Source organism: Pelodiscus sinensis, chromosome 15 (assembly GCF_052426305.1).
Source record: "Pelodiscus sinensis isolate ZL-2025 chromosome 15, ASM5242630v1, whole genome shotgun sequence".
Classification (NCBI taxonomy): Eukaryota; Metazoa; Chordata; order Testudines; family Trionychidae; genus Pelodiscus; species Pelodiscus sinensis.
This window is the reverse complement of record NC_143066.1, coordinates 15,935,485-15,953,435: the sequence shown is the minus strand read 5'-3', so window position 1 is coordinate 15,953,435 and position 17,951 is coordinate 15,935,485. Positions and strand designations below refer to the sequence as shown.

At 42.9% G+C, this 17,951-nt stretch overlaps 1 protein-coding gene across 8 annotated transcripts in view; it reads right to left on the bottom strand.

The window, feature by feature from the left end:
• CLEC16A (C-type lectin domain containing 16A) overlaps nucleotides 1–17,951 on the bottom strand; it is a 341,368-nt gene that overhangs the window by 97,161 nt on the left and 226,256 nt on the right. For all 8 annotated transcript variants that reach the window (XR_012896118.2, XM_075899302.2, XM_075899304.2 and 5 more), the window contains one exon: nucleotides 9,381–9,530. Coding sequence is in view for 7 of the 8 variants with exons in the window: in XM_075899302.2 (XP_075755417.1) it covers nucleotides 9,381–9,530 (150 nt within the window). In the remaining variant the exon portion in view is untranslated. The remainder of the gene's footprint in view (nucleotides 1–9,380; nucleotides 9,531–17,951) is intronic.

The following is a 17,951-nucleotide window of genomic DNA, read 5'->3' as shown; positions in this document are numbered from 1 at the left end:
TGAGGGGCTGCACGTGGCCCATCAGGCTTCTATTTGTGGTCTGTGAGGCATTTTGTTTACTAATGCCCAAGTGCAGGGTTGTCGGATTCCACTGGTTTCTGTCCATGTCATGTTTTTTCCTACCAGTACTACTAAAGTGATTCACACATGAAGTGATTGCACACAGCATTGACTCAGAATAGGGTTGCCAGGTGTCCGGTATTCACCTGGACAGTCCGGTATTTTTGCCTCCTGTCCGGTAAAAAAAATTCAAAGAATACCGGACACCTAAAATGTCCAGTATTTTCTGATTTTTCCCCGGCCAGGAGGTGAAAATGCCAGGCACCTGGCAACCTACAAACACTCAGCGCCCAGCCTCTTCCCCCACTCCTCCGGGCTCCCAACACCTCGACCACAGTCACCATGCTTACTTGGTTCCGCAAGGCTGCTGCAAAAAAATGGCTGCTGACCTAGGGGAAGCTGGTATCACTCCTCAAGTAATAGTGATTAACATTGGCTTTAATAATGATCAAAGGTGATTTTATTAAATATAAAAAGTAGGATTTCAGTGGTTATGAGAACAGACAGATGAAAATTAAGTTATTAAGCAAAATAAAACTAAACATGTCAGCTAAGCCTAATACACTAAGACAGGGGTCTCCAACCTTTTTAACCACAAGTTCACTTTTTCAATTTAAGTGCAATGTAAGCTCTACCTCCAACCCAAATACCCTTGCCTGGCTTCCTCCCTCCCTTCTCTGGGTCCCTATCCCTGCTCCACACTCCTTCTCCAAGGCCTCACCCTGCTCACTCCATTCCCCTTCTTCCCTGAATCTCATTCCCTTTCACCAGGCTGGGGTAGGGGTGCAGACTCTAGTCTTGGGCATGTGGCAAATACCCTATCCTAAAGGCCAGTGTTTCTCAACCTTTTTTATAAAATACCCCTTTTAAAAAAATGTATAAATACCCTCAGTACCTACAGCTTTCTCACACACACTTTTTTTTTATTGTTGCAACACATTCGTTTAAACAACTTAATTGTAGCTGGGCAGGTGATGAAATATTTGGGTGTAAAAAGTACAAAAATAATACAAATGCTGTAAAACGTAAAACAAAAAATCAGTTTTCTCCAGATTTCAGTTGTGTTGATGTATCCCTCCCCCAACTTCTCTTGGGTATCCCCGGAGTTTGAGGGGCACTGCTCTAGGCCACTCCAGGGTCCACCCCCCTCTGCCCTTAGTGGGGGTCCCTTGTCCTACCTTCCTAATGCAAGAGCCTGGTCCCTCCCTGGGGCAGCCTGTGTTGGCTGTCCAGCTGCTCCCCAGACTTAAACCCATCACCCTGTCCTCATCAAGTGACTGTGCTATCCCCTAGGGGGCTCCAGGGCTGAGCTAACCCCCTCTCTGGTGGGTTCTGTATCCTGTGTTGGCTGCTCCCAGAGTGGGCAGGGTTTGGAGCTGCTCAGTGGAGGATCCAACCCACCACCCTGTCCTCCTTGGGCAGGTGTTGTATTTCCTAGTCCTCTCAAGAACCGACCCCACCTCTCTGCCTTTTTGGGGGTGGTCCCTTGTCCTGCGTCTGGTTGCTCCCAAGATGTGCAGGGGGGATCAGACCTTCCACCACATGTTCTGCAGGCAAATACCCTATTGCCTAAGCCACTCCAGAACCCACCCCCCCCCACCCCTGCCTTACCTTCAGCAGGTCCCTTCTCCTGCTTTCCTAATACAGGAGCCAGGTCCATCTCGCAGGCAGCCTGTGTTGGTAGCCCAGCCATTGCCTGAGTGGGTGGGGGGACGAGGAGGTGAAATCAAGCCCACCATCCTGTGCTCCAGAGGCAAATGCCCATCCCCAAGTTCTCTGGAGATGCCACTGCACCTCCCTACCTTCAAGCCATCCCCTCCGCCCAGCCTGGGAGTGACCAGACAAAGGATAAGGGACCCTTTGACAGTAAAGCAGTAGAATGAGCTCTGGAATGGACCAGGGGCTAATGCAGTTGTATGAGGAGCACAGAGTGGTGGGTTCAAGTTTTACCCACCCTCAGAGTAGCTGGACAGTTGCCCCAGCTATGGAGCAGCAGAACTGAGGCTTTTCTTCCCCTCCCCCAAAAGCAGCTGGCATGTATACCAATGGCTCTATGTGCTGCTACTCATCCACGGGCACTGACCTGGCCATAGTTCTACCTCATTCATCAATGGGAGCTGCAGAAGTGGTGTCTGCTGACAAGAACAGCATGTGGAGAGCCTCTGCTCTGACTCTCTCAGGGGCTGCAGCAACATGCCACCCACCTCCAGGAGCACAACTAACCATAGGGATAATTATGATAGGCTAGGCATTTTAGTATTCAAAGAATTAAATTTAGGCATAAGAGAGAAATGAAAGTTATGCAATGCACAGACCAGTCTAAAACTAAAAATAACCCACTTTGCAAGCAGTAAATGTAGTAACAATCCCCCATGTATGTGCTGGGTCAGGAGATGAGAGGGAAGGACAGTTTGTGTTTGTGAGAACGTCAGACACACACACACACACACAGTGTGTGTGAGTGACAGAGATTTGCATTACCGAGCTCCCTCCACCTCCTTCTCTCTGTGTGGAGATGGGGTACAGGATTTGGGAGAGGGAGGATACCCTGATATCAGCACACACACACCCCTTCTCCCTCCCACATCCTGCACAGCAAGTAGGAGGCTTCTAAAGGGCAGCTCCAAGGGAAGAGAACAGGAACAGCATGACAGTGGGGGGAGGGGCAACTAAATAAAATAAATTAATGGAGATTGCCTAGCTCCTAGAACTGGAAGGGACCTTGAAAGGTCATTGAGTCCAGTCTCCTGCCTTCACAGCAGGACCAAGTACCACCCCTGACATATTTTTGCCCCAAATCCCTAAATGGCCTCCTCAAGGATTGAACTCACAACCCTGGGTTTAGCAGGCTAATGTTCAAACCACTGAGCTATCCCTACCCCAAAGTGCCAGCACTTAAGAGCTTCCTGGCCAAACCAGTCAGGATCCCCTATCAGAGGCTCCAAGATCTGCCGGTAGATCCTGATCTACTGGTTGGTGACCACTGCACTAAGAGGACTGGTTACAATTCATTATTTCTCAACCTCATTCTTATTTTAGGTAATGTCCTTCTCAGGCCACAGATGTCCTTTCTGACTCGGGTCCAACAGTTCTCCTCCACCCCTGTCGTTACCGTTTTTTGTTTCCAGATTTTATCATGTACCTTGTTGGGGTGGAGAAGCCTTGTTTAATTTCCCACACCATTGTAGAAAATTACAAAACTCAAATGGATTCCAGACCCAGGTGACATGGTCACAAGTCTTTGTAGGACCAATCATAGTCCAGGCTTACAGGAAAAGCAAGACCATTGATAGATCATTGTCCAAAATCCCAGGCCATAAAGTTCCTTAGTTACGACCTTCACTTAGCATGTCTAGATCAGTAAACAGGTTTCATAAGTCTAATTTCAAACACAGGAATGATACATGCACACAAATAAAATATACAAATTCATAAGATTATAACTTTTAAAATGATACATTACATGAAGTATTTTGCAAGAAGCATATTTGAGTTATGTCATACACCTATTCAGAGGAAGGGAGCTCACCAGCCAGGTGTGAGAGACACGTACGGATTGCAAGCACTTTCTCCTCACTCCCTTAGGGCTCGTCTACACTGGCCCCTTTTCCGGAAGGGGCATGTTAATTTCAGCTATCGTAGTAGGGAAATCCGCGGGGGATTTAAATATCCCCCGCGGCATTTAAATAAAAATGTCCGCCGCTTTTTTCCGGCTTTTAGAAAAGCCGGAAAAGAGCGTCTACACTGGCCCCGATCCTCCGGAAAAAGCGCCCTTTTCCGGAGGCTCTTATTCCTACTTCAAAGTAGGAATAAGAGCCTCCGGAAAAGGAGGAATAAGAGCCTCCGGAAAAGGGCGCTTTTTCCGGAGGATCGGGGCCAGTGTAGACGCTCTTTTCCGGCTTTTCTAAAAGCCGGAAAAAAGCGGCGGACATTTTTATTTAAATGCCGCGGGGGATATTTAAATCCCCCGCGGATTTCCCTACTACGATAGCTGAAATTAACATGCCCCTTCCGGAAAAGGGGCCAGTGTAGACGTAGCCTTTAGTGTCTGGGGAATGGGATGAAAAGCAAGCTGTGTCTTGGAGCACACAGCTGCTACCACTCCAGCTGCCTGAAATGGCATCCTTGATGCAGAAGCAAGGGAAGGTGGAGGAGCAGGCTGGGAGTAGGGTATCTGGCCTGGAGAGAGGGGGCAGGATCTCGATGGAGGGAATGAGTGAGGGGGTTAAGAGTGTGGGGTCTGGGCATGAGGGGAAGGGTGGCACTTACTTGGGTTCGTGCCCCACACTGCTCCCAGGCACTGTATCCCAGGCACAGCCTCCTGCTGCTCCCATTGGCTGGATTCCGGCCAACAGGAGCAATGGGGAAAGCCTCTAGGCTGTGCGTTCGTGTACTTCTTCCCCATGAGCTGGATCACGCAGCAAGGCTTGGGGCTTTATCTCCCTTCCCCACCACCACAGGAAGCTGGTGCTGGTGCTCCAATCTTGCAGGGGGGAGGGATGCAAGGCTGGAGTGCCAGCACCAGCTCCCCACTGTGAAGACAGCAAAAGGAGAGTGTTGAGCTTGAGCTGTGAAACCACTACAAAAGAACCATATTTGGCTCCATAATGAACCATATTTGTTTCGGGAGCCATAGGTTGCTGAGCCCTGATCTAGATTATCCCTGACAGGTGTCTGTCTAACTAGTTCTTAAAGATCTCCATGATGCAGATTCCACAACCTCCCTAGGCAATTTATTCCAGTGCTTAACCACACTGACAGTTAGGAAGATTTTCCTAATGTCCAGTTAGGAAGCCCATTGCTTCTAGTTAGGAAGTCCACTGCTTCTTGTCCTATAATCAGAAGTTAAGGGGAATAATTTTTCTCCCTCCTCTTTTGAACAACCTTTTAAATACCTGAAAGCTGCTATCATGTCCCTTCTCAGTCTTCTCTTTTCCAAAATAAACAAACCCAGTTCTTTCAGTTTCCCCTCATTGGTCATGTTTTCTAGACAGTTAATCATTTTTTTGCTCTTCTCTGGACTGTCTACAATTTCTCCACAACTTTTCTGAAATGTGGTGCCCAGAACTGGATATAATACACCAGTTGAAAGCCTAATCAGCACAACAATTATTTTTTGTGTCTTGCACACAATACTCTTTTTAATGCATCCCAGAATCACGGGTTTTTTTCCCTTCAAGTGTCACACTGTTGAATTATATTTAGCCTGTGATCCACTATGACCCCTAGATCCCTTTCTACAGTACTCCTTCCTACACAATCACTTCCCATTTTGTATGTATGAAACTGATTGGACCTCCCTAAGTCGAGTACTTTACATTTGTCCTTACTGAACTCCATCCTCAGACCATTTGTCCAGTTTGCCCAGATCATTCTGAATTATGACCCTATCCTCCAAAGCAGTTGCAACCACGCCCAGCTTGGTATGATCTACAAACTTTATAAGAGTACTCTATGCCATTATCTAACTTGCTGATGAAGATGCTATACAGAACTGGTCCCCAAAATGATCCTTGGGGAATCCTACTTGTTATGCCCTTCCAGCATGACTGTGAATCAGAGTGGTTACCCAAACAATTATCCACTCACCTTATAGTATATTGATAAGAAGGGCATACAAGACTGCATTCAATCTATACATATTTCAGAGTGCATCTGTCTGCCAGTATGTCTGTCTGTGAGTCCATTTGTTCAAGAACTCCTCCTAAATGGTAAAAGGTGGGGCCACCAAATTTGGCATGCAGCTTACTCATATCCTAACTTAAAGCAAGATCTGGTTTTGGTTGTGCCAGGGCAACCAGAAGCTCCAGCAAAGGAGCTGTTTTCCATAACATGCAAAAGAAGGGACTCCTGTTGGGAGGGATGTGATAATGAGAGTGGCCACTGGGGGCAGCAAGCCTGCAGGGAAGAGCTATACTGCAAATTATCCACTGTGGATATTTACTAGAGTCAGACATAGTACCAAAGGAGTGGACGGGAGCTGGGGCTCTGCCATATTGCCTGTCACTAGACCAGCCCCTCCCCACACTGGGAGGAGATAAAGAGGAGGGAGAGAGCCCCTCACCCTGTGAGGGTAGGAGCCCCAGCCCCAGGAGGGGCTAGGGGTGAGGAAGAAAGCCTCCTCACCCCAGGAGGGGTCAGGTGGGAGGGAGAGAGCCCCTTGCCTCAGGAAGGGTCACAGAGGCAGGAGAGAGTCCCCACTGGTCTCCAGGGACAAGCCAACAGCGGCGTGCAGAGTCCTCACTGCCTTAGGCTGTCTCCAAGCAGAAGTCCGTGGCCAACATAACCCCCTGTCCTGAGCCCCTTCTCGTTTCCTGCCCTGACTCCTGCACCCCCCAGAACGCCAGCTCCCTGCCCTGAAGGACCTCGGCAATGCTGGGTAAGTGATCTAGTGCTTTATTAAAGTCTAGGTATATCATGTCTATCACTTCCCTTGTATCCACAAGGCTACTTATTGCCTCAAAGAAAGCTATCAGGTTGGTTTAACATGATTTGTTCTTGACAAATCCATGGTGACTTTAACTTATTGCCTTCCAGATGTTTGCAGATGGATTCTTTAATTATTTGCTCCATTATCTTTAAAAGTATAACATAAGGAAGTACTATATGCATGAAAACTGCTTTGTCTTGCTGTAGGGAGATTCTTTCTACTAGTGGCAGAATATCTAAAATGCTTGCAGTTTGTGTCTTCTCTTTTCATTTTTACAGTACACAGCACAATGAGGCCCTGATCCTAACAGGGACCGCTGCACCTTACTGTAATATGTGTAACATAAATGTAGTATTCTTTGTCTCAGCCACCACTGGAAAGCATCAGATTGCAAATTTTCTTATGTCAGCTCATGATCACACAAGATTCAAGTACAGCAAATGATGTTAGATGGAATTTTTCAGTGGTATTTTCCTCAGCTATATAAGCATATGATTTCTATCTATAAAAATCTTGCATATAAGACTAGTATAGACTGGAGCTTTTGAAAATCCTACCATTTCTCCATCCTTTAATTCTCACATGCTTCTCTCTCTTTTGATAAAACTGTTTTCAGTGACCACCAATGAACAAAGACTGTAAAACTGAGAAATGATAAATTTCTACATGGTCATTTCAAAACTCTGAGTAAGGTACTAAAAGATGAATTTTAGTTTAGCACTTAGAATTTCATATTTTGTTTTATATCAAAATGGTGATGCAATGCTTCTCTACATGATGAACATAGAGGTGAGGCAAAGGACTATGACAATGATTTTTTGTGAGTAATGGCAGAGTATTTTCGTCTCTGCATGACAAGAAGGTTATGGGTTATGTCCTCAGTCTTTGAGGTGAGGACTTTTCAAAGTGTATGACTTAACCTCCAGTTATGATGACTGTTACACTCAATCTCAAAATAATTTAGAAAGCTGCAGACCACTTAAGAAGTACTTCTGACAGGGAGAATATCACCTGTGCTATGTGATTTGTATGGACTGGCAGGTTGTTTCCTGGTAAAGTTTATGTTTTGGTTTTGATCTCTCAAGTCCTAAATGCTTTTGATACTGGCCACGTGGTAAGTACAAAGTCATGATCATCGAAGATAATGGAGTTTACAGCATTTTGGATTATGGCTGGCAGCAGGGACTTTCAGACGGGATCTTAGACTTTAACTCACTTCCTTCCTTGATGGAGTCCAATCAATTAAAGATGTGTGAGTTATGCATTTTTTCAAAGATTTTACTTGTGGCAAGACCGAAAAAGCCTCTTTTGGATTTTGATAGAAACACAACAGTATTTAATGAAGCTTGAGAAATTATTTTAGTCAAAACTAACCATCTCAAAACCAGGAGTGTGTGTGTGTCCATTTCTTTATAGATGAATGGACCTTCACTTTACTGACTATGTGGTAATTAAAGACAATTAGATACTGAAAAATTAAGCAACATTTAATATGTGGCTGAAGGGTAAGTATGTAGGGTCTGAACCCCACAACTGAATAGCTATGTAAACACACAATATATTATCTTTTACAAGGGTATATCCTTTGTGAAGATGTTTTATTGAAACTTTATTGGTAATAGGGTATATTGTAGTGCATGCGGTCTAAGTTATTCTACTTCTGAAATGTTGATATATGGTAAACAACATGTTTTAGTGTTTACAACTTGGTTTATATGTGTGGAGAATAGATTACTTTCCATAACCATTGAAAAATCTCAATTTTAGAACACAGACCCCTGCAAGAATGTAACTCAAGTCTTTCTCAGGCTCCCCAAGGATGGTGATAACAGAATGCCCATGAGTTAAGATCAGAAAATGAAAAGGCCACTCAGAATTTCAGGTGACTATTCACATTTCAAGTCTGGGAAAGGCTGTCCAACTTGCTTATATTTTTAAAAAGTAGTTGCCTTTATTTTCAAAACCAAAATTGTTTGGAGTGGAGCAGGAGGACAATGGAAGCATTTCAAGGAGAATCTGCTGCAGGATGACCTTCCTGTCTTGTCCCCAACTCTGTATCTCAGCAGCTCTCTGACTCATACATATCAATGACTGAATCAATAAATAAATGTTCAGGATAAATGCCAGCATGGGATGTTCTAAAAACACAATGAATGGAAAAGAAAGTCCTAATTGGGATGGCAACAAGGAATTTCACATAAAGCACTTTTGCACAATGGTACCACTATGGTTTGCTGTGTAAAATCTTTGAAAACAAGTTATTAGGTTCAATTAGTATATTTGCCTCTTCAAATGCCTGTTTAACCAAAACTCCACATTAATCATGCACCATCTTTTATATACACTTGTGCTTTTATTTTTATATATATGTTGGCCCTTTTGTTACAATACATATATAACTGTCAGTTTTAAATATACAAAAGTGAGTCATTTTATTTATTTTTAAAGGTACAACCACAAGAAGTGGTGTGTGAACAGAAACCTTCAGCTATGGAAAGTTACACAGAGTGGAGAATCTCACTTAGTCACAGAGGTTCAGCTGATCAGATGAAGACTATAAATATAAACCACTTTCCAGATTAAAATAAACTAAAACAGACAACCTGCTAGCAGACAAACAGAAAGGTAAAGGTGCATCGTTCAACCAGCAGTCAAATGAATACTGATAGTAGTACAGTATCCATGGACTAAAGTAGTCTGGAAAGCTGAGAAGACATTCATAATCTGTGTCCTGGTTTATTTTTTCTTAGACACTGTTGCAAAAACATCCAGCATAATAAAAAAAAGTCTGAAATATGACTTAAAATTTAATCCGATAAGACATGACTTAAAATTTAATCCGATAAAGTAATGTGCACTCTGGATGCCAAGTTTAAAAATCAAGATTTACCTGATGGACTCTGTGCTGCAGAAGGAGTTGAAGTTGAGCTGGTAGTAACCGAATCACAGTGTCCAGTACTCCCACTGCCACTGGAAGAAGGAGATGGCGATGAAAGTGGTGATGGACTGTGCTGGTTGATACACTGGGCTACTGCAAAACCTACAAGATAAGACAATGACATTTAATAACAAATTATTCAAACAGGACCTCACAATGTTGATTCAATTCATTAAAAGGCGCTCAGTTGGGAGGGCTGAGAAGCAAGTTACTCCTAACTGAAAAATGCTACATAAACTTGCAGGTGGATGATGGAAGAAAGATGCAGAGATGCTTGGTAAAGACACAAAATGAATTTGTGAAACAATATGGACAGTGATCTGATGGATGCTTGAAAGCTCTTGCCAATTTCAGTAAATACTGGGGGGCACAGATCAGTGTGGCACTCGTCATCAGTATTTGACCAGGTACAAACTGGGGAAGCTAATGATCCAACCAGTGAACCAAACTCAATGCTGATCCTGGTCAGGTGCCCTTGATGTGCATTGTCCATATGTGAAGTAGTAATAAATACTGACTTAAATAAATTCAAAGACAAACTGCCAAAAAGAGAGCTTTACTAATGTTACACTGGACACAGCTGTTTCATTGTGAGGCTGAAAACCTGTAGAGTACTTTTCATTGGAAAACCACCATGTATGGAGGATTTTATCAATCAAACCAAATGCAGACATTACATGCTTTTCCAGCTGTTGGGGAGACTTTCTCCAGTCAGAATATAACAGAGTATTATAAAATATCTGATCTTCCTCTCTTCCCAATGAAGAATACTTTTAACCCCACTCAAGAAGTGTAGTGTACAGATTCTATTATGCAGCACTTTTCATGTTCTTGTGGTACACCATCGTCACTTGAGGCAGAAGACGTGGAAACATTTAGCACTATAAGACTTGTTTTGCTTGGTGTATGCTTTTTAAACACTTGACATCTGTTCTTTTTAAATGAGAAAAACATCTAAAAGTGAACATGGAGTGAAGTGCATGCAAACTGAATGAACAATTTTTACAAATACCATAATACACAATGCATGCCATAATACCCAAATACAATGTATAACACAAATAAAAAAACAAGGGCCCAAAAGATACCATCATGCCTAAATAAAGTAAGAGGGGCTGTTAAAGACAAAAAGATATCTGTTAAAAACTGAAGTCACAGTCTACTGAGGAAAACAGAAAGGAGCATAAACGTTGGCAAGTCAAATATAAAAATACATTTATGCAGAGCAGATAAATATTTGACGAGCAACTAACAAAAGACACAGAAACTAACAGCAATTGTTTAAACAATAATAAACCACTGGGACCAGATAATTCTGAAGGGTTCTGAAAGAACTCAAATATGAAATTACAGCACTACTAACTGTGGTATGTAATCTACCATTTAAATTAGCTTCCTGAAAAAATGAGGAACAATGACTCTTGCCCAAGAGGGGATTTTGCATAAAAAGGAGCCATCTACACTGCTCCTTTTTTTGCAAAAGCATCTTGCGCAAAACCGTCTGCTAATTAATTATGCAAATGAAGTGTGGTGATATTCTACTCTGCTCTTCTTTTGCATAAGCTTTTGCGGAAGAAAGCTGCAGTATTAGATGTAGCCATAGGGTCAGAGGGAATGTCCTCTCATGTATCAGTAACAGGAAAATAGGAAAGAAAAAGTGGACAGAAAAGGTCAGTTTTCATAGGGCAGAGAGGTAAATAGTGGTGTCCTCCAAGGAAGAAGGGAGTAAACAGCAAGATAGCAAAGTTTGCAGATGATACAAAATGACTTAAGGTAGTTAAGTCCAAAACTGACAGTAAAGAGTTACAAAGGGATCTCACAAAACTTGGTGATTGACTTTCACCTGCCATTTTCTTGCCCATTGTTGATAAATGCAAAGTAAAGCATGCTGGAAAACATAATTCCAACGATACATACAAAATACTGGCATAGACAAAATACTGGGGTTTAAATTAGGTAAACCACTAAGAAAGATCTTTGCATCACTATGGATACGTCTCTGAAAAAATCTGCTCAACATGCAGCAGTAGTTTAAAAAACCAAACAAACAGAATGCTAGTAACCATTAGGAAAGGGATAGATAATAACAAAACACATGACAATGCCACTAAGTAAATCCATGTGTGCAGGCCTGGCTGCTGCATCTCAAAAAAGACATATTAGACTTGGAAAAAATGCAGAGGAGGGCAAAGCAACAAAAGTTCTTAGCAGTATAGAACTTCTATATGAGGACAGATTAAAGAAACTAGGAGTATTCATTTTAGAAAAGAGACAGCTAAGAGGGAATGAGTGAGAGCTATGAAAATCAAACACCACCCCAGACAGGACAGTGGGATAGATCATTTGATAACTGCTCTTTTGTGTTCATTCCCTCTGAAGCATCTAGCATTAGCCACTGTCAAAGACAGGATACAGGGTTTAGGATGATTTTCTGCTAGTTGGTATTATAGCAGTTGATGTATATTCTTTTTGCTTTATACTTCATTGCAAAGGTCATTTAGGACTGCTACTGCTATAGGAGGAATAGTGATGAAGGAAGATGTAGAACACAACTTCTCAATATTTACCCACTTTCAAAAATTTCAGTTTGAGTGATTTGCCCAAGACCACAATGCAACTCAACAGCAAAGTCAAGATTATAAATTCTCAAGCAACAAATTATGAGTTCTTAATATCCCCAAGTCCTCTAGATGAGAAAAAAAATGTTCTTGTCTTTAGCAGTTTGCATAATATTGAAAAGAAGTTTCATTTTTATATATAGAGTGCCATGAAGTGAAATAGAACAGCCTTTTGGTTATTATCATTCATTCACATTTCACTTACATCAAGTGAATATTAGAATGCATCTGCTTATCCACATGCGGACTGGCTTCTTCGGGACTACTTGTAATTTCTAATGTGACTGCGGATCATACACAACATTGGCTGCATTTTTTAACAGCTGATATTTTACAGGGTCTTTTAAAAACAATATTACATAGTACCATGGTGTTAAATAATGCAGTCTTTTTATAGATTAATTTCAACAGACGTTCCAAGGTGTCTTAATGCTAAAGCTTATATTCAACGGCTCAATGTCTATGAACAGGACAATAGGACAGGGTTTAGTAGCTGACACGTAGGAGCTTGAAGAGAAATAACAGTGTACATCAGAATAAGTACCTCAACAACTCAATGATTTATTCTGGATTTACTGCAAATATTTGCTAAATGGCAGAGACATCCCACATACACGGTGTTGCTTGATTTGTTTCAGATTGGACATCACCAAGTTATTTCTCCCAGTCACTGTCTTCTGCACAGGCAAAAATATTGTCATGGATCTTACAGAGTATATGAACAGTGCTTGTCTCTCTCTACCTGGTATAGGTTTAGGCATGGCCAAAACTGAAACACACTCTTGTAAGCTCTCATCAAAATAGCCCAGCAAAAATTACCAGCATTTTCATGTCACCAATGTCTATGTTCCAAGTATAAACAGAACAGAAACTTGACACAATACTGCAATGTTATTTTGATACTTGAGCCACCAAATGCCCAGGCAATACAATTGGCTTATATAACTCTGTAACCCATCTAATTTACAACTCCAGGATCCTGGCACACTTTCTTGATCAAATTATGAGGCAGTCTCCACGGGAAAATGATAATATAAGGTCCGTCAGCATTTTGACAAATGCCTCTATTACCTTGGAGATACTCAGCATAAGGTACAATTTATTTAACTTTTCCCAATATCATTTTTGGATTCTTCTGATATTTCTCTGACTTTTCTTGCCAAATATCATGACCACCTCCTGGCTCACAGTAAAGTCACATCCACTAATATTGCAGAAATCAAGTATTTGTCCACATTGACTATCAGTAACCCAGATTAATTATTTGTAGCAGCTATTCTGAAAACTGGAATTCTTCTTCTGTCTTCTCCAGGATACACCCATCTTTTGTGTTTTCTTTTCTCTTCTCCGTTGTGGCCACCTAAAGCCTTGAATTGCAGTGTGAGATGCATTGTCAGGCTCCCAGGCACCGGAGCCCTCTGTCCCCCGCACTAACTGGGAAGAAGCGGAGGCGCTCTGCGGCCGGGGAACGACTCCCCTGCGGCGCTGTGGGGGTTGCTCGCATGCTACTCCTGGCGCATACGCAGAAGCACCTGATGCCAGTGGGCGGCTTGAGAGGTCTGCGCTGGTGCGGGCGTCCGAGAAAAGCTGGGTGCCAAGATTAAAAGGTAAGGGGGAAGGACGGAGCTGCGTAAGGACCGCCCCTCATGGGGTGAGCCAGGCCCATGGAGCTACACAGAGGGTAGGAAGCGGCCCAGGTTGGGGTAGTGCAGAACCCGCAGGTTGGGGTATGTCCCCACCAACCGAGCAGAGAAACGCTGCCTCTGCTCTTATGGTTCTGGATCAAGACCTGAAGTGAGGGAGGTCCCAGGTCTCCCTACCCTCCTAGTCCAAGGGATGCAGATTGTTAGAACGAGCGAACGAAGATGGATGGCAAGGACTAATAGCACGTGCGAGTGACTTATTGCTGATTAGATAAGGACACAGATGATGGGCTCACGGGGGAATAATTTGGGGATGTCTACATTTTAAAGAAGCAGTATTTTAAAGAAGCCTTATTGACTGCACAGAAAGAAACCATCCCGATGTGAGGCAAATATGGTAGGAGACCGGATTGACTTACAGTGGAAATCCTTGGTGAACTTAAGCACAAAAGGGGAGCTTACAAAAAGTGGAAACTTGGACAAATAACCAGGGAGGAGTATAAATGTATAGCTTGAGAATGCCAGGGGCTTATCAGGAAGGCAAAAGCGCAATTGGAATTGCAACTGGAAAAGGATGTGAAGGATAACAAGAAAGGTTTCTACAGGCATGTTATCAAGAAGAAGTTGATCAGAGAGGGTGTGGAGCACCTACTCGATGAAGGAGATAACCTAGTGACAGATGATGTGGGGAAAGCTGAAGTACTCAATGCTTTCTTTGCCTCTGTCTTCACAGATAAGGTCAGATCCCAGATTAATGCACTAAGTGACACAATATGGGATGAAGATGGACAGCCCGTGGTGGATAAAAAACAGTTTAGGGTCTACTTAGAAAAACTAAAAGTACACAGATCCGTGGGTCCGGACTTAATGCATCCATGGGTACTGTGAGAGTTGGCAAATGTCACTGAGGAGCCTTTGGCCATTATCTTTGAAAAGTCATGGAGATCAGGAGAGATCCCGGATGATTGGAAAAAGGCAAATGTAGTGCCAATCTTCAAAAAAGGGAAGAAGGATGATCCAGGGAATTATAGGCCAGTCAGTTTTACCTCGGTCCGTGGAAAAATAATTCAAGGGATCCTTAAGGAATCTATTCTGAGGCACTTGGAAGAGCGGACAGTGATCAGGAATAGTCAGCACGGATTCACAAAGGGCAAGTCGTGCCTGACCAATCCGATTAGCTTTTATGATGAGGTAACTGGCTCTGTGGACATGAGAAAGTCAGTGGATGTGATATACCTTGACTTTAGCAAGGCTTTTGATACGGTCTCCCACAATATTCTTGCCAGCAAGTTAAGGGAATGTGGAATGGATAAATGGACTGTAAGATGGATAGAAAGCTGGCTAGAAGGCCGGGCCTAGTAGGTAGTGATTAACGGCTCAATGTCAGGAAGGTGGTCGGTTTCTAGCAGAGCGCCCCAAGGTTTTGTTCTAGGACCGGTTTTGTTCAATACCTTTATTAATGACCTGGATGAGGGGATGGATTGCACCCTCAGCAAGTTTGCAGAGGACACTAAGCTAGGGGAGAGGTAGATACACTCCAAAGATAGGGTCCAGAGTGACTTAGACAAATTGAAGGATTGGGCCACAAGAAGTCTGATGAGGTTCAACAAGGACAAGTGTGGAGTCCTGCATTTGGGATGAAAGAATCCCAAGCATTGTTACAGGCTGGGGACCAACCAGCTAAGTAGTAGTTCTGCAGAAAAGGACCTGAGGATTACAGTGGATGAGAAGCTGGATGTGAGTCAACAGTGTGCCCTTGTAGCCAAGAAGGCTAATGGCATATTAGGTTGCATTAGGAAGAGCACTGGCAGCAGATTCAGAGACGTCATTATTCCCCTTTATTCGGCTCTCGTGAGGCCATATCTGGAGTATTGTGTCCAGTTCTGCCCCCCCCCCCATTACAAAAAGGATGTGGGCGCATTGGAGAGGGTCCAGCGGAGGGCAACCAAAATGATTAGGGGGCTGGAGCATATGACCTAAGAGAAGAGGCTGAGGGAGTTGGGTCTGTTTATTCTGCAGAAGTGAAGAGTGAGGGGGGATTTGATAGCAGCCTTCAACTTCCTGAAGGGAGGTTCCAAACAGGCTGGAGAAAGGCTTTTCTCAGTAGTGATGGATGGCAGAACAAGGAACAATGGTCTCAAGTTGTGGTGGGAGAGGTATAGGTTGAATATTAGGAAAAACTATTTCACTAGGAAGGTGGTGAAGCACTGGAATGGGTTACCTAGGGAAGTAATGGAGTCTCCATTCCTAGAGATTTTTAAGTCTCAGCTTGACAAAGCCCTGTCTGGGTTGATTCAGTTGGGACTGGTCCTGCCTAGGGCAGGGGGCTGGACTTGATGACCTTTTGAGATCTCTTTCCAGCTCTATGGTTCTATGATAGTCCCACTTACAATGATGACCTCATGGGCTACCTGAGTGAGCGTGGGTCGAGGCGCTGCCCTTCCCACTGAGATAGAGTCCTTGATGTGCGTATGCTAAAAAAGTGCTTTGAAACTATCAAAAAATGAAGAAAATTGAATAAATGCAGCAGAACTCCAGATACACTAGTAACAGTGCTCTACAGCCAAAATGCTTCTGAAATAAATGTAGTCAAACTTTACTAATTCTGGGTCACTGAGAACGAAAATGCTTAAAATTGTTGATTGGCTCTAGTTTTCAAGATATGCTATTTGGTCAGTATATACGATCCTTGACTTGCGAATGGCGGAGGATAAGTGAGTTATAAAGGGAAGGGATCTCAATTTAAACCAGAAATGACTAAAATACATCTTTGACTGGATCTATGAATAAATCTATGACTGGGTTTGGACAGTACTTGCTTTTTAGGAAAAACAATGAATGATGCAATCTGAAGCTGGTATTGCGTCATACATGATATGAATTGTATCATATTATTCCTAGAAGTCATGGATGTTTTGCTGCATAATGGCAATGTTTTGCCATCAATTCCAATTGGTCATGCAGTCCATATGAAGGAAACCTATGACAACATTAAACAACTTTTGAGGTGCATAAAATATGACCAACATCAGTGGCAGCTTTGTGGCGATTTGAAGGTTGTTGCTCTCTTGCTTGGTCTGCAGACTTGATACACAAAGTACTGCTGTTTTCTCTGCGGATGTGATAGTCGTGCAAGAGATGCCCACTACATCAAGATAGATTGGCCACTCCGACAGTCATTGGAGCCTGGGAGGGAAAGTGTTCACCACTTGTTGAATCAAGGAAGATTTTGTTACCACCCTTACACATCAAGCTGGGTCTGATGAAGAACTTTGTCAAGGCCATGGACAAAACACAAGCAGCTTTCAAGTACCTCTGTGGAAAATTTCCAAGGTTAAGTGAAGCTAAGATAAAGGAAGGTGTCTTTGTTGGTCCTCAGATTCGTGAACTTCTTCGAGATGATGCATTTGACCATGCACTGCGTGGCAAGGAAAAGACGGCATGGAAAGCCTTCCAGTTAGTGGCAATACATTTTCTCGGAAACAACAAGGCAGACAACTACAGGTTGTTGGTGGAAAACCTCCTCAAGGCATACAAAAGCCTTGGTTGCAACATGTCACTAAAGATACATTTTTTGCACTCTCATCTAGATTTTTTTCCACCGAACTGCGGAGCAGTGAGCGACGGGCACGGCGAGCGATTTCACCAGGTCATTGCAATAATGGAGAAACACTATCAGGGCAAATGGAGCCCATCAATGCTTGCAGACTATTGCTGGACAGTGACAAGAGATGCTCCATTTAATGAATACAAGAGACAAGCCAAGAAGCGCCGAGTAGACACTGAATAGGACTAAACTATGTAAATAATTTTAATCACTGAATAATGTCATTTTCTAGTCTATTTTCAGAAAGATCCAGTGAAGTGGGATCCATATGATGTCATATAACTAGAATACTACTGCTATTTTTTTAAACACCAGGTCTCAATGACACAACATTTAACACACAATCAGTATATGTTGGTTTTCAAAGGTGTTCAAGATCTCCTGTTCCTAGTGATTGCAATAGCATCTGTGAATGTTCAACACTTCAGAAAATCTGGCCATTAGCAAATAAAGGAAAAGATATTTCAGCTTGCTGTTCACCATATAGTCCCACATAATGCAACAGGTTAGAAACCATAACTAGAACCCTTCAAATTTCAAAGAATCATAGAATCCCAGAGCTGGAAGAGACCTCAGGAAGTCATCGAGTCTACCCCTGCCCAAAGCAGGATCAACTCTAACCAATAAATATTTGTGGATATGTGCCCTATATCCA